This window comes from Acanthochromis polyacanthus, chromosome 1, assembly GCF_021347895.1.
Source record: "Acanthochromis polyacanthus isolate Apoly-LR-REF ecotype Palm Island chromosome 1, KAUST_Apoly_ChrSc, whole genome shotgun sequence".
NCBI lineage: Eukaryota > Metazoa > Chordata > Actinopteri > Pomacentridae > Acanthochromis > Acanthochromis polyacanthus.
The window spans coordinates 21,369,049-21,396,905 of NC_067113.1; the positions used below are offsets into that span (position 1 = coordinate 21,369,049).

A 27,857-nucleotide genomic window follows, 5' to 3' on the forward strand; every position below is an offset into this window, starting at 1 on the left:
CAGGCGCGTTTCAATGCATTTTAATATAGAGAGTTTTATTGTGAAATTACCGCTCTTATTTTAACGTGTCACTTCACCGGATGTGCTGCTGGGGTTTTCCCCTGGCTGGGATATGAGAGCGCAAGGTTGATGCGGAGGAGATGGAGAAGCAACGCCTGTAGTTTCACATCGTTTTGTACTGAAGAATGGCAAGCCTGTATATTAAAGCTCCACTCCAAGAAAGACACGTCTTGTCTTTGAGTCAAAAGTACTCATGGTAGGGTAATACACGTTACACGCAAGAACACGGCAGCAGGTCAGAGAGTCAGAGGAGTGACGTCTTGGAAAACAGGGCAGCGACTTACCGGAGAAAAGTTATTAGCTTAAGATAAATAAATAAATAGATTTTACAAGTCAAATAGACATTCGCAAAATATTGATTTCCAGCTAACATTATGTAACATTTCAGGTCCAGGAGCAAAAATGACATTAACCAGGTAAGATGAATATTAGTGGAAGGACACAATTTAAAAAATGAATCTAATTAGAGGCTTTGTACTTAATTAATCACGACTGATTAACAAGGGCATAGAAGTAAAAAAAAAAAAAAAAAAGCGATAAATGCAGTGCTGTCTTCATTTTAAATGCCAAAAGAATTTTGCGGCTCCCGGTGTTTTCTTTTCTGTGGGAAACGGGTCGAAATGGCTCTTTGAGTGTTAAAGGTTGCCGACCCCTGCTCTATACAGTACACCGCTTTATCCTCACTCGGGTCGCGGGGGGTGCTGGAGCCTATCCCAGCTGACTCGGGCGAAGACAGGGGACACCCTGGACAGGTCGCCAGTCTTTCGCAGGGTTACATATACAGACAAACAATCGACTTAGGGTGAAGGCAGGGTTCACCTGGACAGGTAACAGCCTATCGCAGGGCTACACATAGAGACAAACAATCACATTCACATTCACACCTAAGGGCAATTTAGAGTAATCAATTAACCTCAGCATATTTTTGGACTGGGCTGCACAGTGAGTAAGTGGTTAGCACTTTTGCCTTGCAGCAAGAAGATCCCCGGTTCACCTCCCGGCCTGGGCCTGGGATCTTTCTGCATGGAGTTTGCATGTTCTCCCTGTGCATGCGTGGGTTTTCTCCGGGTACTCCTGCTTCCTCCCACAGTCCAAAAATATGTTGAGGTTAATTAGTTACTCTAAATTGCCCGTAGGTGTGAATGTGAGTGTGATTGTCTGTCTGTATATGTAGCCCTGCGACAGACTGGCGACCTGTCCTGGGTGTCCCCTGCCTTCGCCCGAGTCAGCTGGGATAGACTCCAGCAACCCCCCGCGACCCTAGTGAGGATAAAGCGGTGTATAGAGAATGGATGGATGGATATTTTTGGACTGTGGGACGAAGCCGGAGTGCCCTGAGAAAACCCACGCATGCACAGGGAGAACATGCAAACTCAAGGCAAAAAGAGCCCAGGCCGGGATTTGAACCTGGATTGTACTGTATATATTTATATACAATCCAGGCCAAACGTGGGGAAGCCAGATCACATTTGTGCAAAAAAAAAAAGTTCATAGTTACATTGGTGCAAAAAATTAAAATGATTATGATATACAGAATCGCTCATCAGAACAGATCTTTACTGTCACCGTCAGGCACCTGTACCTGTCAGTGACGGTGGGGTGAGACGTCAAGAAGCCCTGTGGCTCACAGCCTAAGCTGTGGCTGTAACAAAACATGTGACTTTGTATGTTTTAACATCTTATTTTGCAAAGAAATTAACACATTCTTGCCATCTGCAGATTACACTTTAAAGAAAAGAGCCTTTGTTTGTCACGTTGAGATTAAACGGAATAAAATGTTCCCTCTCTAGACTTTACAGTAGAGCCTGGAAGTAGCCTGACCTCAGACCAGCTCTGTGTCCAAGCAGGGCCATACATTCATCATGCCTGTTTGTTTGTAGTGGGAAAACAAAATAAATATATAATAAATGTAATGCTTTTGTTTTCACCAAAGAAATCACTCAGGTGACAAGATGCTATCTACGAATGTGGTTTATACAAAAATGTAAAACTGGTTGGTTTCCTCATTCAAAAAAAACATATAAATCTTGCTAAGATTTACACTGCAGCAGAATCTGATGAGTCTGATTTGCCACCATACATATGCCCCCCAAATATTGTGGCTGTCGATGAAACGTTGTGGCAGTTGGCCTCATGACCACTTTTTCAATTTTACAACAGGGGGCGCTATGGAGCCATTTTGCCACACGTTCGCAACTCCCACAAAATAACACATTTTTCGCCAGTCTTGATGTGCATGCAAAGTTTGACGCGTTTTGAGGTATGTTTAGGCAGCCAAAGTGAAGTTTAAAGACGGGAAAAGAGTGAAGAAGAAGAAAAAGAAACCCTCGGGGTTTCAATAGGGTCCTTGGGACCGTCAGTGCTCGGACCCTAATAAAGCAAGGCAAAACAGGATAGCAACTTGTAAGGTCAATTTGCATTTATTATACTTTTACTAAAATATCAAGATCATTAAGAGGAACAAAGCTATTATTATATAATCACTTAACTGAAGATAATGTTTGACCTCTTCACCTTTGGGAGGTACATTTGTGTGTCATCAGTGTAGAAGTAGAAGGAGAGTTGTGTTTGTAGAAGAGAGAATATAATAAAATGCAATTTCTTTCATTGTCATTGCAAATTTTGCATTAAAATGGATCAATAATCTCTCAGTGCATAATAAAAATGATAATGGAGCAGAAGGGAACCATATGCAAAGAAAATAATGTTTATCACCTCATTCATATTTTCAGAATTTATTTCAGATTCATATTTATTTTACTTTCATGATGATATTTATTTATTTCATAAAAATAGTTAATTCTGCCATTGGAATATTTTTTTCATGTATTTTAAGTTTTAACTTCCATCCATCCATCCTCTATACACCGCTTCATCCCAAGTTTTAATTTATTTGCTGAAATTTAAACAAAACAGCATTTCATACATAGGCGATCACAAATAGTTTTAGTTCTTCGTGAGTTTTAAGGATAAATAAACAAGAATTTCTTTTCATCAGAGCACTGAGAAAAGATTAAAAATACAAGATGAATCCCTCCCACCTACTTTCCCCTTCGCTGTCCACCGGCCGGGGAGGGGAACTCTCTTGTCTGCTATCTGTGAATCTGCGCAGCGGCTCTTTGGTCGCAGGGCGGAGCGTGAATATTGAACTTGTTACTGTTGTCTGCAGTGATATCATAACACTGCAATATGAAGAGACGCTCATATGACAGACAGCCGCCCGCATCCCTGGATAACACACAGGTCAGTAGACAAACTCCTCTGTTTATCTGCTGCTCCTGGGAGCCTCCATCTCCGCTGCATCTGCCGCTGATGCAATTATTTCCTCTGCTGTTGCTGCTGTCTCGATCATTCTGAGATGTCGTCTCAAATGCTCACTTCCTCCACGATCATGACTGCACCCTTGTCATTCTCAGCAGGCAGATTTTTATCATCCCACCGCCTTGTGACTGAGCAACGTTAGGAGCTAATGAAGTAGCATTCCTGGAGAGAGCTAAGCTAACCCTGCTGTGCCTGCTAATTCAGACATGACAGACAAATCGCCACCCCCCAAAGGGATGTGAGCCTTGAAGCTGCAGGAATTAGGCTTTTGCACGATGTAGCTGTGATGTGCATTCCTTTGCTGTGGCATGAACATAGTTTTTGGTGATGTCTGAACCCAGCTGTGTAATGATGAGAGCTCAGAAATACAGAATCTGACACATTTTAGAAGCAGCATGCTCATATTTAGTAGTCTTCTACTTAAAAATATTACATAAATGAGAAATCTTAAGCTATAAGTGCAGAATTAGTCTAACTTGTCCCAAATGATCAGCAACCCTCATGTTAACACACTTAAACACTAATTAAATTGTTGTGGTTGATCAACAATTTAATTCAATTGCAGTCCTTGCTCCATTATCTGGTTTACTTCCTCACTGGGTCATGTGGCTGCAGGTGCATCAGGCTTTTTTTTCCCCCTTTCCTGGATGCTTGTAAAGTCAGCCCACATTTTTTTATGACTTGGTTGCTGTCCTGTGTAGGTGCTGTAACTGGGGCGAGGTAGGCATGGGGAATAAAAGGAGGAGGAAGGATGCCAGCTGAGCCCCTCGTCCTTCTGCATCTGCCACTGCTGCCAGCGTCACACTAAAAAGGAAAGAAATAAAACGAAACATGGCTCAGTCTGTAAGGAGGCCTGAAACTTTAGGAGCCATGGACCATGAGCCCCAGAGGGACAAGACCAGGACCAGCTACTTTGGCAACGTGAAGACCAGGTCAGGCTTCTGAATGTGTGGATTACTGGGGAGAAAGCAAAGGAGACATGTGATTAGTTGGCTGCCGTTTGCATGTCGGATTTAAGCGTGCTACAATTGAGTCTTTCATTAGCGGGTGATGTGATTTTAAATGAGAAATGTGTCATACATGTAACTGCACACTTCCGTCAGCTGGTTTCATGGACTGTCACTGAAGGACTCATGTGGGTGAGAGCTGCAGCATCTTGCCAGGAACAGGCAGACAACTCCTACTCCCCTATAAATAACTACGATATGACTGTAAACGCTGCTCTGTTCTGTTGTTAAATACTCCACACAACAAAGTCCCCGATTCCCTGCTGCTAAAGGGAAAGCTTATGTTTGAGTGTGGATGTTCATTGTTGGCGTTTGGATGCCGTGTACAAAAGAAAAATAATTGAAATTGTTGTATGAAGTCTGACTGAAGACTATGTAGGCTGCAGAAAGTCAAGTAGCGGACATTTAAACCTGAATTATTTGATTATATTTGCTGGTATTATATACTTTTATAAGGCTGAAAAGTTTATTGAAGAGATTATTGATTAGGTGGCTGAATAGTCATTCCTTGTTTTTCAAGGAAACTGAAAAAAGTCCAGCTTTGAAAATGTGTGCATTTGCTGCTTATCTCGGTTTTATGTGATACTTCATGGGTTATCTTTCTATTTTGGACTGATTCTTAGACAGTAACATGTTTTATAGAGCAATCAGTTGATCATAATCATAAAAATGACCATCTGATTAACTGATCATGAAATAATCGCCTGTACCTTTTGGGCATTTGAAGCTGTCTCCTCAAGCTGAGTAACAGAGACTGAGTCAACAAAGGATAAATGTAGCAGCTGTTTTACAGACAGCAAATAAAGCAATAATCCACTTACACAGGCATCTTGTGATTTTAGTGGTTTCATTTGAACATTTTATCATCCTTTTTTTTTTTTTAAGACTCAAACTTGACTGGATGTATGAAGTCAAACAAATGTTCTTTGACTCAGTTGCTGTTTCTCTGTCAAGGAGTTATGCATCACTTTAAAATGTCACCAGATGACATTATCAACTCTCAGCAGGCTTTACTATTCAGATTTGTTATGTTATATTATAGGTATTGAGTTTACCGTTAAAAAATTCTAAAAACACAGCGTGCACTCGCAATTTTGAAAGCTGCACTAGTCAATATTTCGTTGTTAACTGCAGATCAAAGAGCTTATATTGCTCTCATGAGTTGGTGGATATAAAACAGGCAGAGACAGACGACTCCAGATTAAAGCTAACGTTGCTGTGTGTTCACTGAGGACATTTTAAGGTCATTATCTGGAAGGAACATTTACATATGCTATAAAAAAAAGCGGTCCAGTATAAATGTAATGTGCAACAGGAGAGGAACTGTTTTTCTGTGTTAATATGCAGCCCATTTAACATAGTAGTATAAATAATGGTGTGTTTTTGCTGCTCTGTCGCTCAGGTTGGGCTCCAAGCTGCCTGCTGGTGTCACTCAGCCTCCGCAGTTCGCAAAGCGGCCCTGGGAGTCCCAACCTCGTGCCCGAGCGATGCAGGATGCCAGCAGCCAGCGTCAGCACCAGCCCATCGTGGGCCGACCTCTCAACCACATCCCCCACATCAGAAACCCCAAGCTGCGGCAGTACTACCTGCAAGGTGCTCCTGCCGTGTTCCTTGACCTCAGGCTGTTCCTTTTTTTTTTTCGTCATGTAGAAGCGAAACGGCCGTTGGAAGGAAATGGTGCCTGAATTTACATTTTATAACTCGGAGACTCTTGGCAATTTAATGCCTTTGCATGAAGTTATTTCCATACAGAGGGGAATGGATGGTGCCTGAGCTGTGGCGACTTGCAGTAATCCTGTTAGGTACCGGTGTGAAGGTGCTGCTTCCTCATACCTCTGCTGTGCTCACGGTGCTTTGTCATGTGTTTGTTATTCCTCGCAGGGACTTCATGGGAACTAAACAATACTGTGGTGACAAAAGAGCGTGTGGGTGCACTGTCAGATGACGGCACAAGCAGCAGGGTGAGTCACATGTTTTGTTTTGTTTTTTTTTACTTTATAGACTTTATTTGACTTGTTGTGGGCAGTGAGGACCCCAGCTGTGGGAGCAGGTAAGAGAGCCAGATGTGGATTTATTGATGCATTTATGTAACATCTGATAGGGTTTGCCTGAAGAAGCACTTTGCGATTGATAACTGGTTACACAATTTATGGTCTTGAGAGCATTTTATAAAGAGCGTCCAAGGTTCAGAGATGAGCTGAGAGTCAGAGACGACATCATGGGGAAACAGAGCCTGTTTCAGAGCCTCTGCAACAAATACACCAGGAGGAATGTGTTTTCAGGCATTTATTCTAAGGTATTTATCAGCTTGGTTGTTGATTTTATGAGGAAGCTTGTAATTATGACTTTAAAAAGGAAATCAAATGTTTTTTACACCCCCTGTCAAAAGTTTTAGGACACTGTGTCATTCAAATAAAGTAGAACCTGTCCTACAACTTTTGACAGGGGGTGTATTTCATCATATGGATGTGATCAGGGCAGGACTCTGATCATGCATGTAAAGTTTCAGGCAGATTGGAGCATGTTCAGGGCATTTACACAGCATTTGAAATTTCATGGCGAAGGATCAAAATTCCAGAGGCCGCCACGGACACGCCCTTTGACTTTGGAAAAAGATTTTAATAACTTTGGATCATTAAGGCCTCCTGTATGTACTGGCCCAATTTGAGGTGAATTGGAGTTTCCCCCTAGGAGGAGCTCGCTCTAGAAAAAAATGAAAAATGGGCAAAATCTGACGTTCAACGCAAAATAGCTCACTTCCTGTTGAGTTTGGAATGTGGCTGTCACTGACTTTTTTGTTCAGCCTGATGTGCTGCATATGTGTACCAAATTTGGTAGATACACCCCCTGTCAAAAGTTGTAGGACATGTTCTACTTTATTTGAATGAGACAGTGTCCTAAAACTTTTGACAGGGGGTGTATGTCTGCTGTGATGCGGCTTTGTGTTATCTTGCATCTGGACAGAGCATTAGTGCGAATTAATAAGAGCTCTTATTTTAGTGTTAAAATCATGTGTACTGTCCCTGTGTGTGCATGTTAAATGGTGTAAGATCTAGTGTGACACATTTCAGAGATTGAAATTACAAACCATTTTGTGTTGCTGCCGGATTGCGCTCTGTATCTCATATTTTGACAGTTGTCCTTCAGAGTGTATGATGTAATCATGCATTCTCACACATGCACACACACTTCATGGTTGCTAAAGTGTGCCTCCTAAGACAAATCTACAAGCTCACACCCACACAAATGCGCAGTGATTTTCCGTGGTCACATAATCTGTCAGACGCCAGTAATCTCATTTGGGTCAATGGATCCATCTGTCAGTGGGTGACAGTTGTGATGCTCGACTCCCACAGTTTCAACTTGATGATCTCATTTGCCAGCAATCGTATATTTTGCTCACAATCTCACATCAAATCCGATTACATTCCTAAATGTCTAAACTGATTTACAGTGAAAGCAGCGGGCATATAATTGAACTAGTGGTCAGTAGAGCTACTTGATAGTACACTTGATGTCCTTTTCTACACAGTTTATTCCCTCTTGCACAATTGAAAGGCACCGTTTTCAAGATGGATGCTCATTTATCTGATGCATGGATACAGAATAAGTCCCTTAAAGCTGACGTGTGATCAGATCTGAACTCTTACTGAATGAGACAGTTTTGAGATGTTCTTGTGTTTGTGTTTTCCCCTTATAGGGTCTCCCTGGAGACACAGTGTTCAGCGTCTCGTCTACGTTCAACAGTAACGGTGCATCCTCAGCAGAAGAGAGCAAAATGGGCCACCATCCCGCCCACACCTCCGCACAGCCGTACTCCTCGTCAGCTTCCCTCATCCCCAGAGAGGTAAGAGTCAAGCGTGAACACATGACGGCTCCTGACATGTGACTCACATTTTGCTTTGTGTAGCTTGTCAGAGTGTAAAGATGGAAATGACACAGCTGCTGTTGTTGATTTGAAATGCAAAACAAGCTCTCCCCTCTGTGAGCTCCAGTTTGTTGCTCCACCTTAAACCCTTTCAATTATCAGTAACACTCCTGAAAGCTCTTTTTTATGAGCTAGGTCAGGCTGATAATATTCCCTAATCTGCTGTCGTAGATCGATGTTTTGTAGCTGTAAAACTGTCCCACCTCCCATCCACAACCCTCATGTGTTTTGGAGCTAAGATGTGACTACAAACAAAGAGAAGTGAGGAAGTGCTGGTCCGTAGAAAGAGGAAGTAATCACTCCTGTGACTGGGCTGCACAGTGTGTCCATGTCAATGTCAGAGCTATTCTTATCATGGCTTCCACTCTGAAGCAGCTGGTCGTCCCGAAAGGGAAAAACACTTCCACCGGTCAAGGATCGTCTCCCCCAGAGGTGGACTCGGAGTCTGATCCTAAAAAGAAGCCGGAGGCGGAGGCAGATCAGGACAGTTTGGATACGCTCGCTGCTCAGCCTCAGTCCCCCTCACCAGAGGCAGAATATGACAAACTACTGGTAAGCAGAAAAATAACTGCCTTTACTGCGTGTTCTGCAATTTAGAAGGCACTCGTGTTGTAGTATTTCAGAAAATACATGTGAAATTAAGAGCAGTGGTGAAAAGCAACTAAGAACACTTATTAATGCACTTTACTGTTCATGAAGAAGCATAGTTTTTAAGTATTTAAAAGCAGTTTTATGCTAGTTTATGCTTAAAATCCAAAATAATTGGCTTTTTTGTTTACTGTTATTTTTCTGTTGAGACTTAAGGTTTTAACTTGATTGTACACAAAACATTGTATGACCTGAAGAAATACATTGTTCACAATAATGCATTGATTTTCGAAGCATTTCAAATTGTGACAAATTACAAAAAAAAGTGTGTGTAGCTGGGGCCTGCAGATTTCCCCTCTGAACTACTGAGGGTTTCTTCTGCTCAGAGGTCAAATCATTGCATCATTTAACATCAATATTTCAAGGATTTATTGTCAAACTTTAGAGAAAAGTTAAAATAAATGATTACTAGCGTAGCAGAAGTTATTTTTTTTCATATTTTCTACCATATTATCTGATGACTTGTCATATAATCTCATGACTCTTAGTAGGCGGCTGATGCTAAAGTTGGAAACCACTTGACTAAGCTAACTGACAGTAAATGCATTGTTGAAACTCTTCTTACACATTGGTGCATCACTGCCAGCAGTTTAAAAATGTCATATCCATATGTCTGTGCTCAAAGTATCGTTTATCTGAGACAGTACATCTTCTCTAATGGAGAATAGAATAGAATAGAATAGCTTTATTGTCATCAGACATGGGGGAATGACGAAAATAGAAAATGTTTATTTGCACTCTTTTGGGTGCTTCATCTTTATTAGTGACAGTAACAGGAGTCAGTGATTGGGATTGTGCTGACATTAAGGCCAAATCACTTGAATATTTTTATTCAGAATGTCGAGTCCGAGAGTTTTGATTCATTTAATCTTCTGAGAAAAGGCTGTCTGGTTTTTAAAATATACAAAAATGTGTTGACATCCGAGTCTGAGCTTTTCACCAGCACTTAAACGCAGCAAATGTTTTTGGATCCAGAAGCATCACAGTTGCAAATGCACACACTAATGTAATCTGATCCGCCTCAGTCAGTCAGTGCACACACGCTTCACAGTCTGTAGACTTAGGAAATATTTTTAGATGTTCATGTTCACGTACACAGGAAGCTTTTCAAAAAACCCTTCTTTAATTGTGTTTCATTTCTTTAAATTGCTTGGTATTTATTTATGGTTTTGGACAATGCATTTGTGAACACTGTGAATCACCAACAAGTCATCACACACATTTTTAAATCAGGTTTTTATTTGTAGATGATGTAGCGTGCGTTTGTCAGCCTTACTGAGACGGATTTCTCCCCATAAATAGCCAAAATGTGCAGCAGAATGTGTTGTGTTGTGTAAATTTGAGGTCATGTTGACTGCAGTTAAAATCAGCTTTTGTATTCCAAGATTAAATTTCAGCTTATAGGTAAAAAAACAAGTTCATTTGATTTGTTTAGGATCTGATCATATTCTGGATATGATATTACCCATTTAGCTTCAAATTAAAAGCTTCTGCGAATTTTCTCTTAAACCAACAAGTTGTGTGAATCTTCAAGGTCATGTTTGATATGTCTCCTTTCTCATTAATGACACTGAAAATATATTTTGCTTATTATTAGTATTAAGCAGTATTTATGTTTTGGCATATTGCCCAGCATTATATTCAGTAATATATATGTCACTCAAAGGGGACATCTCTCTTCATAATGACTACTTTTGTATCGATACTTAAAGCATTTTGCTGATGATACTTTTGCACTTTTAGTCAGATTTCCAATGCAAAGCTGTCAGCATTTTGAAACTCCGGCACTTTCACTTTTATCTGATTAAGGATTCCAGCACCTCAGGATTCATAGCGGTGCATTTGAGCAGGTGCTTTCACACCCAATTAAACAATATATTGCATGAAACGAAGGTAGATTTATAGCCGAGAAGCCGAACAAGATAATATTGTTGTAGTAAAATGAATTTTATCACAGTGCTGGCCCTTCATCTTAATGGGATCGCCGTGGCTTTTTCCCCCCCCCACTTATTAGACCATTATTAGCCGTGGTGAGAAAAATGTGAGATGAGGAAGTTTTAGAAGGAATCAAATGAACAGGACATGTTACTATGGAAACAAGCAACAAAACTTGACAGCGCTGAGAGCAGCTTGAATTTAAGAAATATAAGATTCTGGGCTTTGTGTGTGCAGAAGTCCTTTTGAGTCCAAAATTAAGTGGTCAGCAAGCCTTACATTCACACACAATACACTTGACTGTAGCTTTAATTTGAAGTCTTTCCTACACGTATAAATGGAACTATGGAGCTCTTTAAGAGAAGTATTTTCCCCACAAAGAAAATTTTGCACAAGGTTGTTATTTGCACAAAGGAGACACAAAAATCCTATGAAAGTTAAATGTGATTCTTTGTTTGTGGCATTTAGTTCTATACTAGCCTGATTTTAATATTGCAGTATTATCCAGGGTTGAAATTTCTGCAAAATTTTGTAAAATAGTAAAAGAAAATGCCTATCATGATATCCAAAAACCCAAGCTGTCTTATTTAAATGTCTTGTTTTGTCCGATGAAATGCTAAAAATCCCAATGTATCAAGTTTAGTCCTATAAAAACTAAGAAAAGTTGTAACTATTTACATTTGCAAACCTATAGGAAGTATGTTATTGTGATATTTCTTGCTTAAAACTATGGATGTCTGATATTGGTTTTTTTGCCAATAACCGATATGCCGATATTGTCCAACTCTCAATTTCTGATATATATGGGCTGTTTAACTAATCTTAGGTAACATCACAGATCTCCTGTCGTGGAATTAACACATCATGCCTAATTGTATTGTGATGCCCCATTAGATGTGTTCTCAAATGCAACAAGGTTTTCCAAATGTAAACATCATCTATGCAAAATAAGAAAACTACTTCAAGTTTAGTTACGGAAAAATTGCCACTTTTTTTTTAATTGCCTCAAACTACAGTTCACACTCTCCCTCTTTCCCTCTATGAGTAAATGCTGGCGAAATCCAGGCATTATTTTATCTATTTTCATGATAGGAAAAAAGAACAATACGATATTGATTGATATTACAGTTTAATGCCAATATCGGGCTGATAATATCGGCCCACGGATATTATTGGACATCCCTGCTTAAAACATAGTGTTTTGGGCTCGTTTGTTGTGATGACAGGATGTGGAGGCGGTGCCGATGCCTGATGGACAGCTCTGCTTATTGGCTCTGCCACCAGAGTGCTGTCAAGGGGAAGGACCAGAGGCCACACCATACCTCAAACTGTTCTGCCGCTACATCACCGACCGCAAGGTGAGGATAAAAAACCCTCATCTGATCTCAGTTTTGTGGATTTTTGTGAGCTAATGTCAACATTTTCTGTTTGTCTCCATCAGGGTGTGGTTTCAGGAATCCTGCTGGTGACTTCGAATAAAATCTTCTTCGATCCGTGTAAGACGCATCCTCTGGTGAAGGAACACGGCTGTGAAGAATACCTGCTGTCTTGCTCCGTTGACAATCTGGCGTCCGTCTCCTTCTACTCTGACATCTCACATGTTCACTTCAACACCTCCCACCAGAGGTCAGCAGGGATTCACTCTAAACACACAACACAAACAGACTCAGATTACACCAAATGGCACACAGCAACTTTCTTTTTTTGTCTTGTAATTTTAGGAGAAAAGGAAAGAAAATTTTCCAAAAGTTGAAAACTGCCAAAAGCCAAGCAGGCGGCCTCCCAAACCACAAGGGGGAGTCGGGTCCAGCTCTGGTGTCTGTGGCTCCATCGGATTTATCCAGTTTGGCTCTGAGCCTGACCAAAGAGGTTTCTGAGGATGAAGAGCCGGAGAGCAGAGACATGGCGGAGGCCGAGAAGGAGCTGGACAGCAGTCCTCTGGAGGTGCTGTCAGAGGCGTCTGTGGGCGGCCTGGGCGTGGCAGTGCTGAGCAGTGCTGCCACCTTCTGCTGTGGAGGTCAAGAGGCAGCAAGTAAAGTGGCCATCAACCTGCTGCACTCTGATGAAACGGATAAATCCTCTGTGAAGAGTCAGACTGCAGGTACAGATGTGAATTATGTCTCTTTGTGGTGCATGTGTTATTTTTTTGTTCACATTTTTTTCTTTCTGTATTTCTCAGTTCCTCGAAGGTCATCAGTAGGTAGTCTTGGGAGTCTGATGTTTGTGCGGCTGCGGGTTCAGCCGTCTGCAGCAAAGAAAAAGGGCATCGGAGGTCTGGGGACGGCTAAAACCTTACCCAGGAGGGACGCCTGGCTCGCCCTATCACAGGAAAGGCAAGTAATGGTAGAGAAAGCATCTCCTGTGAAAAGATCACAGATTTAAAGAGTGACTACAATTTAGTACTCAGAAGGCAGAAGACAAGAAAAAATGTTGAAACATTTTTCACCTTTTGATCTCAGGGTCAAACTCCAAAGTCACTGTCTTTTCCAGTATTTTACACTGAATGGCCAACCACAGTCACACCCAACAGCTAAATGTAGTTTATAATTGTTACAATCCAACCTGTAGGGTCAACTGGACACAATGACATAACCAGAATATTATTGGTTCAGGTAAAGGAATTTATTGCTTAGTAGCAAATGGAACATAAAAGCGATAAAAACACAAGACCAGTGGATGTTGCCAAATCAAAGAACAGAATATCACAAAATGAAGGCTAACAGAGTTTGTAACTTAGCTAAACACAAACAAAACAACTAAACTCCCTAGCCACACTTGAGTACAGTAGCAATTCTCACAACAAGTAACAAAAACTAATACAAAGAGAGCATAGAACAAACTAAAAACTGGTGCCTCTAAACACAGATATTGTACACACAGTACACAAAGACTCTGAATACTAAACAGCTTCTTCTTCACTAAGTTGGCAGACTGCTAACTGGAGGCTCCACACCAAATTAGCAGCCGTCAACAGAAGCTCGAATTGTCTGTAGACAAGTATCTACAGACCAAACACAACTCACATAGAGGCACCAGGGTGAACTGGTCACACCTACCAGCCACCTCTGAGAGTCTTGGTTGTAGGTATATAGCCATGTGCAGTGACTGTGGGAGGAGGAGTCATGGTGGTGGACCAATCCAAGGTGTGGGGGACCAGGGCTGGGAGGAGGTCTGGAGCTCCAGGTTAATCACTCCTCATGAGTGCCAGGTGGGAATCTGGGCTCAGTCGTTGACCAGGTGTAATCAGTCCACACCATCCAGACACAAAGGGGCTACAAAAGTCCTTCTCCCACACACAGCCGCTACAGGCCGTGACAATAATGAAGGCTCTCTGGTAAGTCTTAACACCTGATGATGTCATCTGTGGTGAGTCTCTAATCTGCCTTCCACACTCCCCGAATTCCTCTTCCACTAAATAATCAGAGCACATTTGAGACAAGGAAGAATGAGGCAGAGTTGGTGATCATCAGTCCACTTGTATACTCACTGTACACCACTGAGAGAGCAGCCTGTCTCGCACTTAAACAGGATTATTCACCCTGTTTAACATGCATCACAGGTCTCGCCAAAGTTTGATTATCACCTGATTCTCACCTCCTGTCATGAGCTGCGCCGCCACATTGCTCGTGATCATCCTCGCAGGCTTTTCTTTTTGTTCAAACCCTGCATAATCTTTGTTTTTGGTACACCTTGTGACCTGAATGTTGAGGCCTGCAGAATGACTGTGTCCTTATCAAAGCTGCTTTTCTGACTACAGATACTGACCATCTATTTCGTGAATCACAAGATCTAGCTGACCCATGTGGCCTTTTCTTATATGGACAGAATTTTTACTATGGTTTTCACTCTCCTAAATAATTGCCATCATTATATTCTAGCTTCTATGGTTGTATATTTCAGCATTCCATTTAAATATATGTAAGCAAACAGTATAAAATGGCCGATATTTCTGGCTCATCGTTCTCTAAAGTAACTTCCAGATCCACAGAAGGCCTTGCACAACTGTTTCCATTGGTATTATCGTGCAGAACATGACAAGTTTAATGATTATGTGTAAAATCTGGTGCTCCTTTCATTCATTTGAAACATGCTGGCGATACTTTTCCATAATAGTTTGACGTAATATTGAAGTCCCTCTCTGGGAGTTGAATTAACCCCTACAGACTGTATCAAAGTTACATGTTTGGATTGTTTTCTATAAAAACAATCCATTCATCCAAAATGGATTAGATGTCACTCTACTTCTTTATAAAGTACAGAAATCTCCACCTCTCTCTCCATCCACCCCTCCTTGCCTGCTTATTTAACTTGTCTAGCATATGTATAAAAAAATACACCATGGGGTCCAAAAGGAGGCCTCTAACATTTTCCATTTACATATGGCGATAAAACTGGCCACTTCAGTTAAATGTTTGCTTGATTGTCGGCTCATCTCTTGTCACTGAGTAAACATAACTGACACGTGGAAACTACTCTGGCCTCAGTGAAGGCACAAAAAAATCCATCTGCAGTTAGTTACATATTAACGAAAAACTGTGAGGGCGAGTACGACATCCAAACAATCGCTATTCAATAGAGTGCTCAAATTCCAGTTTTGAGGACTTTTATGTTTGTCAATATTTGAGTATCATGTATGAATATTTTGTGCTAGTTTAAACTTTGTACTTTTAACTTAGCTACGTTTATTTCACAGCTATGATTACTATAGAGATTTCTGAAAATACAAAACGTGATTAAATTATTTAAAAAAGCAATTTCTATATGTTAAAATACAGAACATTGTGTAAAGTAGTTAAATAGCTTAATTTATTGATTCCATATTAACATGGTGATCCAGTAATGTGACAATAGAACACTGTCTGCACAATGGGGGCGGGGGGCGGCAAGTAGAGTGGCCGTCTTGTAAGTGGAAGGTTGCCGGTTCGATCCTCGGCCCATCGAGCTCATGTCAAGGTGTCCCTGAGCAAGACACCGAACCCCTAATTGCTCCTGGTGGGTCGTAGTTAGCACCTTGCATGGCAGCTTCCGCCAGTGTGTGAATGTGTGTGTGAATGTGACTTATCGTGTAAAGCGCTTTATAAATACAACCATTTACAATGTTTGCTGTAAGCTTTTGTGCATAAGTTTCAATGCAGGAGTTTCACTTTTGAGCTATTTAATAATGTTGCCACATTTAATCAAGTAAATGATGCACTATTTAGAAGTAACATCTATTCATACCGAGCAAGCGACCCTTTAACGCACTGATCCTCCCCCTCTAAAGGGGTTCTTTGAAGTTGAAGTGGTTCAAGGAATTTGCTTTCCAGCAGTTCCCAACTTTTCGTTTGCCAGCTCGTGCCTCACGCTGTCACAAAGCTGCCTGAGCAAAGGGAGCAGTAAGAACATGTGTGTGTGTATATATATATAATGCAAAAGCTACTTGGCGTGTTGGTTTCTCATTTCCTGCCATGTTGACACAGCTGTCAGCGCTGTTTGTCATTTCAACATTTCTGACTGCATTCTTCTCCCGGCTGCAGCGCCGACGAGCTGTATGCCTACTTAAAGCACTGCCGACCTGACCTGTGTATACTGGAGGGAGGGGAGGAGGAGGACGGGGAGGCCGACCGTGACGAAGAGGAGTTTGTACTCATTGAGGACAGGGAGGAGGAGGAGGAAGAAGAAGATGAAGAGATGTCCCAGAAGCACCGCAGCTCGGGGGATGACTGGGAGGTGAGTTTAATCTCAGAGGAGAGTTAGACAGCAGATTTCACTTGGACGTCGGTGCGAACAATGGAGAGTAACAGGTGTGTTTGTTTGTGAGCACACCTGCTTAAAGACCAAAAGGCTTGATCCCTGATGAGGACAGAAGCGGGTTTTCGTGCTTCTGGATGCTCTCACACACCGGTTTATCTGTGGGGTTTTTTGCAGATGGTGCTGATGGAAGAAAGCAGGGACAAGACGACCCTCATCACTGACAGGGATCCCGAAGGACTCAGTAATATTGTAGAGAGCAGCCACATTTTGGAGGCTTCACATGTCAGAGACGTAAGTCACATATGTTGACATTATTCATTATAATCTGTTAAACTCCCCGTAGTCATGTCATATATTAACATGTTGTTTTCCTCACCCGTCTGTGAATATTTAACATCAGATTTCCACATTAGAAACAGTCTGTACATTTCAGCTTCTACTTAATTTAGAAATAAGCTCTTTTTTAACGTCGATTTTATAGTTTGGGAGCATTTTAATGCACACTCAGATGGGATATACAGTATGTGCCCAGCATTTCCAGTCATGGACAAAAGTATTGGCATTTGTAATTGTTGTGATTACAAATGTTTTTGGTGTGCACATGTTTATTTCCTTGATGTACATTGGAAAAACACAAAAAAGCTGGAAAAATAGCCAAATTGATGTAATTTTTTAAAAAAAACCTCAAAAAATGGGTCTGACAAAATTGTTGGTGCCCTTCAAAACTGTGGGTAAATCATTTTGTTTCAAGCATGTGATGCTCGTTTAAACTCATCTGTGGCAGGCAACAGGTGCTGGCAATATAGAAATCACACCTAAAGCCAGTTAGAATGTACAAAAGTTGACTCAGCCTTTGTGTTGTGGGCTTATGTGTGTCACACCAAGCATGGAGCAGAGAAAGAAGAGCTGAGAAGTGTCTGAGGACTTATGAAGCAATATTGTGTAATGAAATCGGTTCATTCTTTTTGAACAACCTTGTGTGATCAAGAAGTTTAGAACCCATGGAACTGTGGCTAATCTCCCTGGACGGGAACGGAAGAGAAAAATTGATGAAGGAATACAACGCAGGATAGTTCAAATGGTGGATAAATAAACATCTTCCGTCAACTTCCACACAAATTCAGGCTGTCCTGCAGACTCGGTGTGCAAAAGTGTCAGCTCGGACCATACGTCTTCATCTGAATGAGAAGAAGCGCTACAGGAGGAGACCGAGGAGAACCCCACTGCTGAGGAAGAGACACAAAACAGCCAGACTGGAGTTTGCAAAAATGTACCTGAGGAAGCCTCAATCCTTCTGGAAGAATGTTTTGTGGACAGATTGAGACTAAGGTAGAGCTTTTTGGAAAAGCAGGTCATTCTACTGTTTACAGAAAACTGAATGAGGCCTTCAAAGAAAAGAACACAGTACCTACAGCCAGACATGGTGGAGGTTAAAGATGTTTTACTCGGCCTAGTGTCAGAAAGCTGGGTCTGCGTCAGAGGTCATGGGGGTTCCAGCAGGACAAAGACCCAAAACATACCTCAAATGGCATCAGGAAATGGTTGGAGACAAAGTGCTGCAGAGTTCTGAAGTGGCCGGCAATGAATCTAGATCTAAATCTCATTGAACACCTATGGAGAGATCTCGGAATTGCTGTTCCGAGAAGGCACCCTTCAAATCGGAGAGACTTGGTGCACTTTGCAAAAGAACAGTGGTCCAAAACTGCATTTGAGAGTTGTAAGAAGCTTGTTGATGGTTATCGGAAGCGATTGGTTTCAGTTATTTCTTCCAAAGCATGTGCAGCCAAATATTAAGTTGAGGGTGCCAACAATCAGTCCAGCCCATTTTTTTTTTTGAGTTTTGTGTAAAGTTATGTGAAATTTGGCTTTTTTTTCCTTCTGCTTTTTTGTGTTTTTCCAATGCACATCAAGGAAATAAACACACGTATGCAAAAAACATTTGTAACTGCAACAATTTCTGGGAGTATTTTCTGAAAAAATTCCAAGGGTGCCAAGACTTTCGTCCATGGCTGTAGATGTCCTCTTATTTTCTTCCATCTTCTTTAATTTTCTCCCCTTTCTTTTATCTTCTTGCAGCTGTGTAAGGAGCTTCCCCCCAGGACAGTCGGCTACACGTGGCAGCTGGCCTACAGTACGTCCCGTCACGGCGCCAGCCTCAAATCCCTCTACAGGAAACTTGGTGCCACAGACTCTCCTGTGCTTATTGTCATCAAAGATGCCCTTGATGAGGTAAAAACTCAGCTCTAATAGTAATTATAGATCTTGTGCTGCCGTCTTATATTTTCTAATTGCTGTTTTGGTACTTTGTGGCTTTTCCTTCATCAGGTATTCGGGGCCTTCCTCTCTCACGCCTTGAGGCCCAGTGAGACGTTCTACGGCACCGGAGAAACGTTTCTATTCATGCTGCATCCTCGCTTCAAGGTTAGCCAGCTAACACCCACCCAGAGCTTGTTACTGTGGCTGTATTAGCATTTAATGTCTCCCAAAACTTGCAAATGCTGCATTTTGTGCCAAGTGAAAATGCTCAATTAAAACAGCATCGATGTGGAGCATGCAACACCTTTCAACAACTTCAGTATTTGTGATGCTTCCTTAAATATAACACTTTCTGAAATGATGTTACGAAAAGGAGAATCTCTGAATGTTAAAAATGGGAATCGGCTCATACAGTTTTGTGGTGTCTGTGATTGTCTGTGCAGTGTTTCAGATGGACTGGAGAGAACTCCTTTTTCATTAAAGGAGACTTGGACTGCTTTGCTATCGGTGGAGGAAGGTAATGCATTTTTCATTTCCTCTCTTACATGATTTATACTTTTATGTTGTGTTTGTAAAAAAGTAATAAAAAATTGCGTTCCTTTCTAACAGAGCTGAAAAAGGCTCTGTTTCCTCTTCCTAACCACTGTCTGTCTTTTTCCACAGTGGCCACTTTGGTCTGTGGGTGGATGAGAACCTGTACCTGGGCCGCAGCAGCCCCTGCTACACTTTCAACAACTGCTGCCTCTCAGAAACCGACGATTTCCGAGTCATGGAGCTGGAGGTGTGGACGTTCAGCTGAGGAGACTGGATAATGTTTCTCTGCCTCGTCGTTGCTGATTGGCTTTAATCAAGACAGCATTTATCACTGAGCAAAAAACATGCAGCTGCTCCTTCATTACATGGAAACCTCTATATAGAAAAACAATCTGCCACAAACTGCTGGATTTATCCGTGCGATTAAGTGCTGTGGGTTTGAGCAAACTGCAGTGAACTCAAAAAGGCTAATCTTAAGCAGCTTGCTGTCCCAGTGTGGGTTCTGACGGTGGACTGTTTCATGCTTGACTCATTCCTGTGGGTTTGGCAGCCAAACTGAGTTCTGCTTAAGTGAGTAGAGCTGAACTGTTATGAAACTGGATTCTTTGAATCCTCATTTTTGAATGGAGTCTCAGAGACTGCACTTTTCTCTTAATGTGAATTGGCAAAGTCGTGAAATCTCATCATGTAAAGACAATTTCACTCGTGTCTTTATAGGTAATGCATGTCCTCGCTTTCATGTAACTATTCTGTTAAAGCCGGACGTTTGAAACACACATAAGTCTTACTATGAACAGATTTCTAAACTGCACGTGTACGGCCAACCGTGTCACAGATAATCTCTTCCCTTTCTTTACCACTTATTTCTATGGGCTTTCATCCGACGGTATCACAGAAGGCATAAATTAATACTGAACACTTGGAGTTCATCTCTGTTCATTTCAAGAGCTGACTCTTCCATCACTGTGGTTACTGAAAATGAAGGAAAGCTTGAGATGGAATTCCTGCAATTTTGTCATTCAGCTGTATCTATAACCTGCTTTCACTCTGGTAAACCTATTTTGCTTACATTGTACAGTACTGTAGATTAGTTAATAAAAATCAGCACAATGTGAATATAAACTTTTGAATATTTGATTGTTGCATGTTGTAGTGTGTTGCTAAAAAGAACATGATTCTGCTTCTAAAAAAAACAAGTTTTATTTTGCTTTGTGGAAAAAATGGCACTGGTAGGTTAAAGAATAACAGTGTTTCTCCTCTAAAGGCTCAAAGCAGGCAAATGCTTCACATGGACTTGAAACGGCAAACTGAAGAGTAACCAATTCAAGTGAGTTTTTTTGTTTTTTTTGAAATCCCTGGGTTCTTGGCTGTTGTACTCAAAACTGAAATCAGGATTGAAGACACACAGTTGTCTCTGTATGATTGGAAAAGGGGAAGAATGAGACGTACGTTGAGGGTCCAGATTGTCATCTTTTCCTTTCTTGTTGTCTAAAGGAAAAAAAACAAATAGATCATTTGCCTGAACCTTGAGAGATAACAGTATAGCATATCATGTGTACTATTTTGCAAAGAAAACTATTTTGTTCCACTAATTTACTTAAAAGTGAACAACAACGAATATAGTGAATTCATCTGCGTACATACATATAAAAAGAAAAGTTCTTTGGTGTGGTCACATCTTCCTCTAAACACAAACAAATGCTTACAAACTCAAGCTATAAGAAAACAACTGAATTAATCGTTTTATGTGCCGGAGTCCAGTCTAGTTCTTCCTGCAGCTTTTGTCCCCTGAGTCGGAGATGGGCGTTTCCCTCCAGCAGCCTCAGCGAGAACATCAGGCGTTGCCCGGCTCAGCCAGAGCTTTCAGGCAAAGTCTTCACCAACTGCTGAGACACAGCTGGAGGTGACGACAGCACCGACCCGTCTCTGGATCCAGTCAGCCTCAGGAGAACACACCCAATCATGAAATATTGCACATGCAACACCACAACGTAAAAGAAGAAATCTAGAACGTTACACTGGGTTGTGATGCACTTAGGAATGACGAGGGCACTTGCGCTCAAGATTGACTCGGCAGGCTGTCTGTTTGCATTTTACATCGACGTTAATCAGCAGCTTCAAGCAGAAAGAGCAGGTCTGAATGTGGTAGTTCCCACCCAGTGTGCAAGGCCTTTTGTATTTCATTAAAATACGCATAATGAAAGGATAGTTTCCCTGTGGATCATGTACATGTTCTACTCACGATACAAATACTTTATAGAAAACTTCATTTTTGACCAAGAGAGACAAGTCCAAATAAATAGTAGCAAAGAGGATAAAAGACAAAAATGTTTTTTCAGCTGCCAACACTGAAGAGAAAGCTTCTCTACATTATTGTTGGTTGGGTTTTCCTTATCTTGGATCTTTCCCCGGAGGAATGATTATCATTTCCTCCAGTTTAGAGTCTCAGGCTCTACTGCACACACACACGTTACTGTGTGAGGTACTCCTGGGCTCTTTCCAACCCGTCTTTCAGGAAGCTGATGTAAGTGGATGTGGAGGGATCCTCGAAGCCGCCAGAGAAGCTGAAAGTCGCTCCTTCTTCCTCCGGTTTCATGGATGTTTGGTCCAAGAAGAAGTTGGCATTGATGTGGTGGACCTAAAAGCAGACGGATGAGAGCTTTTACTGGGGCTTCTTAGAGTAGTGTGTGGGCAAAAAATTATTTGCAAATACAGTGAAGAGTACAGTAAGACAACCAAACTGATGAAACATTTATTCTGAAAACCTTGCTCAAGTCAAGGTCCATTTTAATCTAGCTGGTTACAAATTTATTTAATGAAAAAATGTCAAACTATTAAGATTTTCACAACTTTAAATTGCATTTTGATACTGTTCATGTTGCACAATAGTTTCCATTGTTAGTGGCAGACTTTGCCATTCCTATGCCGGCTTTTTATATCGATTCAGGCATTTAACCTTTATTAGGTTGTTGCTAATCCAAACCCAAAATGTCCTACTGCTGCAAAATGTCTTGCCTCCTTGTGCTATTACGATGACAAAAATACTTACGATGGTTCCGTTGGGCAGTGCCACCATCATCTCCACAGGGAAATTGTACTTTTCCAGGTGTAGGCGAGCCTTTTCACTCAACACAGGGTTCTGCTCATCAGCCTGAAAAAACAAGGAATGAGATATTTATTACATTACCACCTTGAGGATTTCTCATTTTCTGGTTACTGCATGAATTTCTTGGCAGTTTTCCACTGGTATAATTGCTCACCTGCATGTTCTCCAGCTCTTTGACCAGAGACCAGCTGCTTATGAAGCTCTGGTTGAGGAGGGCCAGGACGGGCGAACTTTCCAGGACTGTCTCCCGGAGAGTTCGCCCCGAACCTGCAGTGGTGTGGGGAGGACACAGAGATGAATACGATCACTTACAGCTCTCACAATACAAAAAAAAAGTAGACTAACTTGTGTAGAAGAGTGAAAAAAGCAGCTATAAGAGACCGTAATGGAATAATGTTAAATGTTAAACAGACGTTCATCTAAATTAAAGAGGAGAAGAGACAGGAGCGTCAACAAACTGGTTGAGTCAGTTATCCAGTGACATTTCCATAGGTTATGTTATCATAAGCCATCACACATTGTTGGTTACATCAAAGCAAATAAGGCTGTAGCAGTAAAAGTAAAGGTACGGATACGAGCAAAAACAAGTTTCATTACTGATGAATTCAACTATTCACATGTGATAGGAAGACTGTGTTGTTTCTTCTTTAAACAGTTAAATGGTCTCTGTGTGAAGTATCTAAAGTCTGTGCATCAGTACAAACCCAGTGGCCTGAATCTGTACTTATTGAATTTGGCTCCAGCATTCGGAGCAGAGAATTCAATGCTGCGAAATCCTCTAATTGTTAATGATCTCACCTCAGCAGGACTGGTCATCTAAAGCTCCCCAAAGCAGAATTGAATGCACCAGCTTTTTCTCTGCTTCAGCTCGCTCGAAAGCCTCCGAAAACGGCAGGTAGGACACCTGTGTGGGAGCACAGCGACAGCAATAAATCATTTATGAAGCCAGCGACCATCAGTGTGTTTAACGACACGTTTGATCACGGATGATTACCTTCTTAAAGGGGTAGAGGGTGACCTCCAGGCGGCGAGCGGCTTCTTGCTGACCGATCTCTGAGCTCCAGTGGATTTCCTCAAAGACAAATTGGATCGGCTCGCCGCTGCTGTCCCGACTGTCGATGATGTTGCCCTGCTCGTCTACGATGATGGACGGGGTGGATGGGCCTGTGGACTGCAGCTCTAACTGCAGACACAATCTTTCATTAGAAACACTAAACACTTTAATATGTGTGTTTTCTGAGGAATATCTGAAAAATATGCTTTGTCCCTTATATTTAGCATATATTTCTGAGTAAATCACTCAATTAATATTGAGTGAAATTTTATCTGTTTTAGGTAGAAGTGCACTAAAAATAGCTTAAAGTGAAAATGCACAAGTGCACATAAAATTGACTGAATATTAAATACAGTATAGTTTACACATATAAAAGAAAATCTGAAGTAAAAGGAGGAGCTTAACATGGCATTTAATGTAGGCTAATGACTTAATATGAATTAAATAACTAAATAAATTCACTATTAGCAGGTCTCTGTCAAAAAAATGCAAGCATAGATTTGAGTTCACGTTTTAAAAATAAAGTATAAAAAATGATCAAAAACAGACTGAAATTGGATTCAGTGAGTTTTATGCAAATAAAATGTCTTGATGATCCAGGACTAAATCAGAGTAAACTAAAAGGATATTGTCAAAGGTACAGTAACTTCTGGAATATCTCATAAATACAGTAAACAAAGACACTAGTCTTTTCCAAAGTCTAGCTGCGTCATGTGGCCGTACCTGCGGCAGGTATCCGATGTCCACCTCCATGTTGCTGCTCTCACTGGCTCCGTAGAGCCACTCCATGTCCACATTCAGAGACCTGCAGCATAGCAGGACAAGTCACACTGAGTGGATCCACACTGGCTGAGTACAGAGTATCCTGAGAAGGCAATAAATGCACACATGCAATAGTTTGCTTGAAGAATTTACCTGTCATTGGGGACATAAAGGTGGAAGTGGCGGACATGAGACGCGTCTTTAGAGAGGACTATGTTGCCGGTGAACTGTCCCGGAGTGAACCAGAAGGGAAAGTCTGGAACATCGTTGAGCTGGAATTCTGCATGAATCCTGCAGAAGTGAATGGAAAGAGATGCTGAGTTTGGAGCACAAAGGTCCTAATCATCTATCAAGTGCTTTTATCTTTTAAAGTCTTGCATATTTAACCTTTCCGCTGACATTTGCAAAGCAAGCCATCAGCTGTAAACTGATTTTCAACCCTCAAACACTCCATCAGGCTTTATTATTCCCAAACTGCAGAGATTGTAAACATCTTAAAGTGCTTTATAATGTATATGTCCATGTTACTTCACTGCTACACTGAACTGCTGTTGAAAGTGACTGAAGCTCTTTTGGTTCTGCTGCTAAAACTAAAGCAGTAACAAGATGTTCAAGTTTTAGTCAAAAGGTGAAAATGAAATGCTTTAGCATAAAGATCTGGCAGCTTCTTGTGCTCACAAAGTTCAACACCTGACTCTGACATCTCACCTTCGTATCATAGTTTTTAAAACAGGTATATCAATTCTGACCACATAAACACACAATGAAAGTCCATCTTTCAATTAAAACTGTGCTGGGTCAGACCTGAAACTGGTGGCTGCCTGCCAGACTGAATTATAAAATTAAAATTCATTGTATGTTCTTGACATTAGTCAGCACTAATGCAAAGTATACATAATTTAGTAGTTAATAGACTAAAAGATGAAAAAAGCAGCACCATGGTTTTTCTTTATATCTGCTTCTGACTCACCTGAAGACTATGTCATAATAAAAGTCATTGCTGGCTCGAATGCAGGCGACTGCACCCTGCGGAGCGAAACGGGATTTGATGAAGGGCCGAGGGTGGAACATGCTCAACAAGGTGTGGATGAGAACCTGCAGCAGGAGAACAACAGCATCAGTGTGATAAAAACAACTTAAAACCTCATCACAGACTAAACGGGGATGGATGTTATCGGTACCTCTCTGCCTTTCGGTGTGGGAGGATGGTATCGATTGTTGGGCAGGTATCCGGTGAAGATGTTGAGCTCGCTGGGAATCACCCACCACGTGTCTCCCACTTCTCCCTTGTTCTTTGGGGGCAGAAAAACCCTGAACTGGCCGGAGGAGAACGATGAAGAAGGCACTGCTGGGCTCTTCCACGAACGGAGTCCACTCAGTGAGCTGTGAGAAACCTGAAAGACAGAGACTGAAGATTCTTTAAAAGGGAAAAATAGACGTGGAAATTCAAGATCACCGGAGTTTCTCAACTGTTTCATTGCTGATTCAGATCTTGTTTGCTGACAGAGTCTGAATGAACTGCATTCAAATGATGTTTCATCCAAGCAGTCCTCTGCAGAGTCTGTACAGATGTCGAGAGATAAAGAATAACTCTGCTGTACAAAGGAATCATGAGGGAGTTTTGTGTTTTCTCACCCCAAGGAACCCATCCTTGCTTTTCGTCATGGAGTCGAGCCGCAGAGGCTGCATCTTGGCCTCCAAGGTCAACGTCTCCCCATTGGGGTCTTGGATCACCTCCTCCTCAACATCCACTGGGGGTGTGATCCCTATCAGGAGTTCATAGCGATCACAGTCAGTGTTGGGTTATACGAGGAGGAAATAAAATGAAAAAAAAAACTGCAAGAAATGTAGCACCTGTGAGTTTCTCTGCAATGGGTTTGAACTCCTCCGGGCTGAGATAGAGGTCACGGTCGGTGTCCAAGGAGGAGAAGAGAAAAAGCCCTTCGGCACCCAGAGTTCGAACACTCTCTTCCTATTGAAAAAAGACACAAGCGCCTCAGACTGATGCTTGCTTTTATTTCACATGCTTCAGGGATTTTCAATGCATCAAAACTGGGGCAGTGAACACAAATGTTTCGCAATGTGCCTTATGATGGCAAAAGCACTGCTGTAGGTATTGTGTGTTTTCAAAGCATATTGCAGTATTTCGTCACTGATGCCTGACTGCCTCAGCAGTCCAGCCCAGGGAAAGATCAGCCCAGAGGGCACAGATTCCTCGCATGTCTTCCAGTCAGGAGACTCATACTCAGGCTGATGCGTGCCTATCAGGGCCTGTACAATGGAGGTGAAGAGGGGGGGAGGGGAGGGGGCGGGGGTGCAAGAACAACTTGAAGACCCTTTGGAGGCAAACAAGTGAGGATTTGAACAAGGGGTTGAGTTTTACCAGCTGTGCCAAAGATCCAGCCCTCTAATAAAACACCAGGTGGAAAAAAACTGCAGATGTGGTTCTGTAAGGCGACTGATGTCTGACAAATAACTACTACTGCTACTGAAACACAATAGCTAAAATTCCTACACTTATGTTCGTGTAATAAAAGGTAATTAAATGCACCAGAGGGGTCACTCCAAAGTAACAACAAATTGAGTCACCAAGTTAAGGTCACTGTTTAACTGTGACAAAACGTTATTACAGATGTGGATCTTACATGACGTTTGAGCAGCTGAGCATCTTGGTAGTATTTGATCCCAAAAGCGAGAAGAGGGACGGCACAGACCATCAGCAGGGTCCACATGCCCCTGTAGATCCACGAACCAGAGCCCGGCGTCCGGCGCCCATTCTGCGGCCAGATCTTGCTCTCTTCCTCGGAGGTTCTTTTATCCACGTCTGCGGCCATCCTCGACCTCCACCGCAGCTATTTAGACGAGGGCATGTTCGTCGAGTAATGTTTAAAAAAGGCTACAAGCAGTAATCCTTCAGTGTAAAGTTTCTCCTTAAAGTGCAAAAAAATCTACCGACAGTCCGGTTACCCTGTAGCCGGGGACCCCGCTTCTTTTCCGGCCGTTACCCCCGCTGGCAACAGCTGTGAAATGTTAGCTAGCAGCGCAGATTTCTTATTTCCCACATCTAATGTGGAACCATATGGATGAGGTTAAAGGCGTCAAGTTGGCGAGTAACACGCACGATAAACCGGATATGTGGCGTTCGTGGAATCAAATTAAAAGTAATCTGTTTAACTACTTCTAGGTACTGTTTTAGCAATGCATATGTTACTTGAAGATGTAAGGAAAAATGTTAACAAATTGCTGTTAGTCGTTATTAGCACTTGTTTGGTGTTCACGTGCAATTCATTTGATCTTATAGATTACTATTTTATTTCCAGAATGGCAAAATGTTTCCTCTGGGTGGCAAAACCAAGAGCTAAATTCAACATACCCATAAACTGGACTATAAAATACTGTCCTGTTATTTCTTCTCAAGTTGATAGCCTGTCAGCAAATCTAACTAGCAAGTTCACACCGGCGGCTATATTATGAAAGAGCTGACCGGAAATTACGTCTTACATTCTCTCTGAC

The 27,857-nt window shown here is 41.7% G+C and overlaps 2 protein-coding genes across 4 annotated transcripts; one reads left to right on the forward strand and one right to left on the reverse strand.

Moving 5' to 3' along the window:
• The first annotated feature begins 3,162 nt into the window (after positions 1 to 3,162).
• si:ch211-15d5.11 (nuclear receptor coactivator 7) lies at positions 3,163 to 20,544 on the forward strand. 3 transcript variants are annotated; one of them, XM_022197046.2, is made up of 16 exons: positions 3,163 to 3,303; positions 4,083 to 4,313; positions 5,791 to 5,981; positions 6,270 to 6,349; positions 8,089 to 8,235; positions 8,689 to 8,868; positions 12,126 to 12,257; positions 12,341 to 12,525; positions 12,621 to 13,000; positions 13,079 to 13,232; positions 16,416 to 16,608; positions 16,807 to 16,923; positions 18,709 to 18,861; positions 18,958 to 19,053; positions 19,332 to 19,405; positions 19,552 to 20,544. In XM_022197046.2, exons 2-16 carry the CDS (start codon positions 4,213 to 4,215, stop codon positions 19,685 to 19,687), a joined length of 2,319 nt encoding a protein of 772 aa, XP_022052738.1. In that variant the 5' UTR covers positions 3,163 to 3,303; positions 4,083 to 4,212; the 3' UTR covers positions 19,688 to 20,544. The 3 variants fall into 3 exon arrangements, with proteins under 3 accessions (XP_022052738.1, XP_022052745.1, XP_051802705.1); XM_022197053.2 differs by having other exon boundaries at positions 8,692 to 8,868; XM_051946745.1 differs by lacking the exon at positions 4,083 to 4,313 and having other exon boundaries at positions 3,173 to 3,303.
• Positions 20,545 to 20,603: 59 nt separating this feature from the next.
• selenon (selenoprotein N) lies at positions 20,604 to 27,448 on the reverse strand. The gene is made up of 12 exons (XM_022197072.2): positions 26,990 to 27,448; positions 26,199 to 26,316; positions 25,980 to 26,110; positions 25,526 to 25,738; positions 25,315 to 25,439; positions 24,498 to 24,635; positions 24,306 to 24,387; positions 23,523 to 23,711; positions 23,327 to 23,432; positions 22,683 to 22,795; positions 22,472 to 22,573; positions 20,604 to 22,060 (listed from the first exon to the last, which is right to left on the reverse strand). Exons 1-12 carry the CDS (start codon positions 27,176 to 27,178, stop codon positions 21,893 to 21,895), a joined length of 1,674 nt encoding a protein of 557 aa, XP_022052764.1. The 5' UTR covers positions 27,179 to 27,448; the 3' UTR covers positions 20,604 to 21,892.
• Positions 27,449 to 27,857: the final 409 nt, after the last annotated feature.

What these genes read in the sequence shown, in the direction of transcription:
- si:ch211-15d5.11 (XM_022197046.2), top strand. Translation starts at nt 4,213, where the DNA reads ATGGCTCAGTCTGTAAGGAGGCCTGAAACTTTAGGAGCCATGGACCAT. An exon ending in ATGACGGCACAAGCAGCAGG is followed by an intron (nt 6,350 to 8,088) that starts GTGAGTCACATG and finishes TTCCCCTTATAG; the next exon opens with GGTCTCCCTGGAGACACAGT. An exon ending in TGTGAAGAGTCAGACTGCAG is followed by an intron (nt 13,001 to 13,078) that starts GTACAGATGTGA and finishes TGTATTTCTCAG; the next exon opens with TTCCTCGAAGGTCATCAGTA.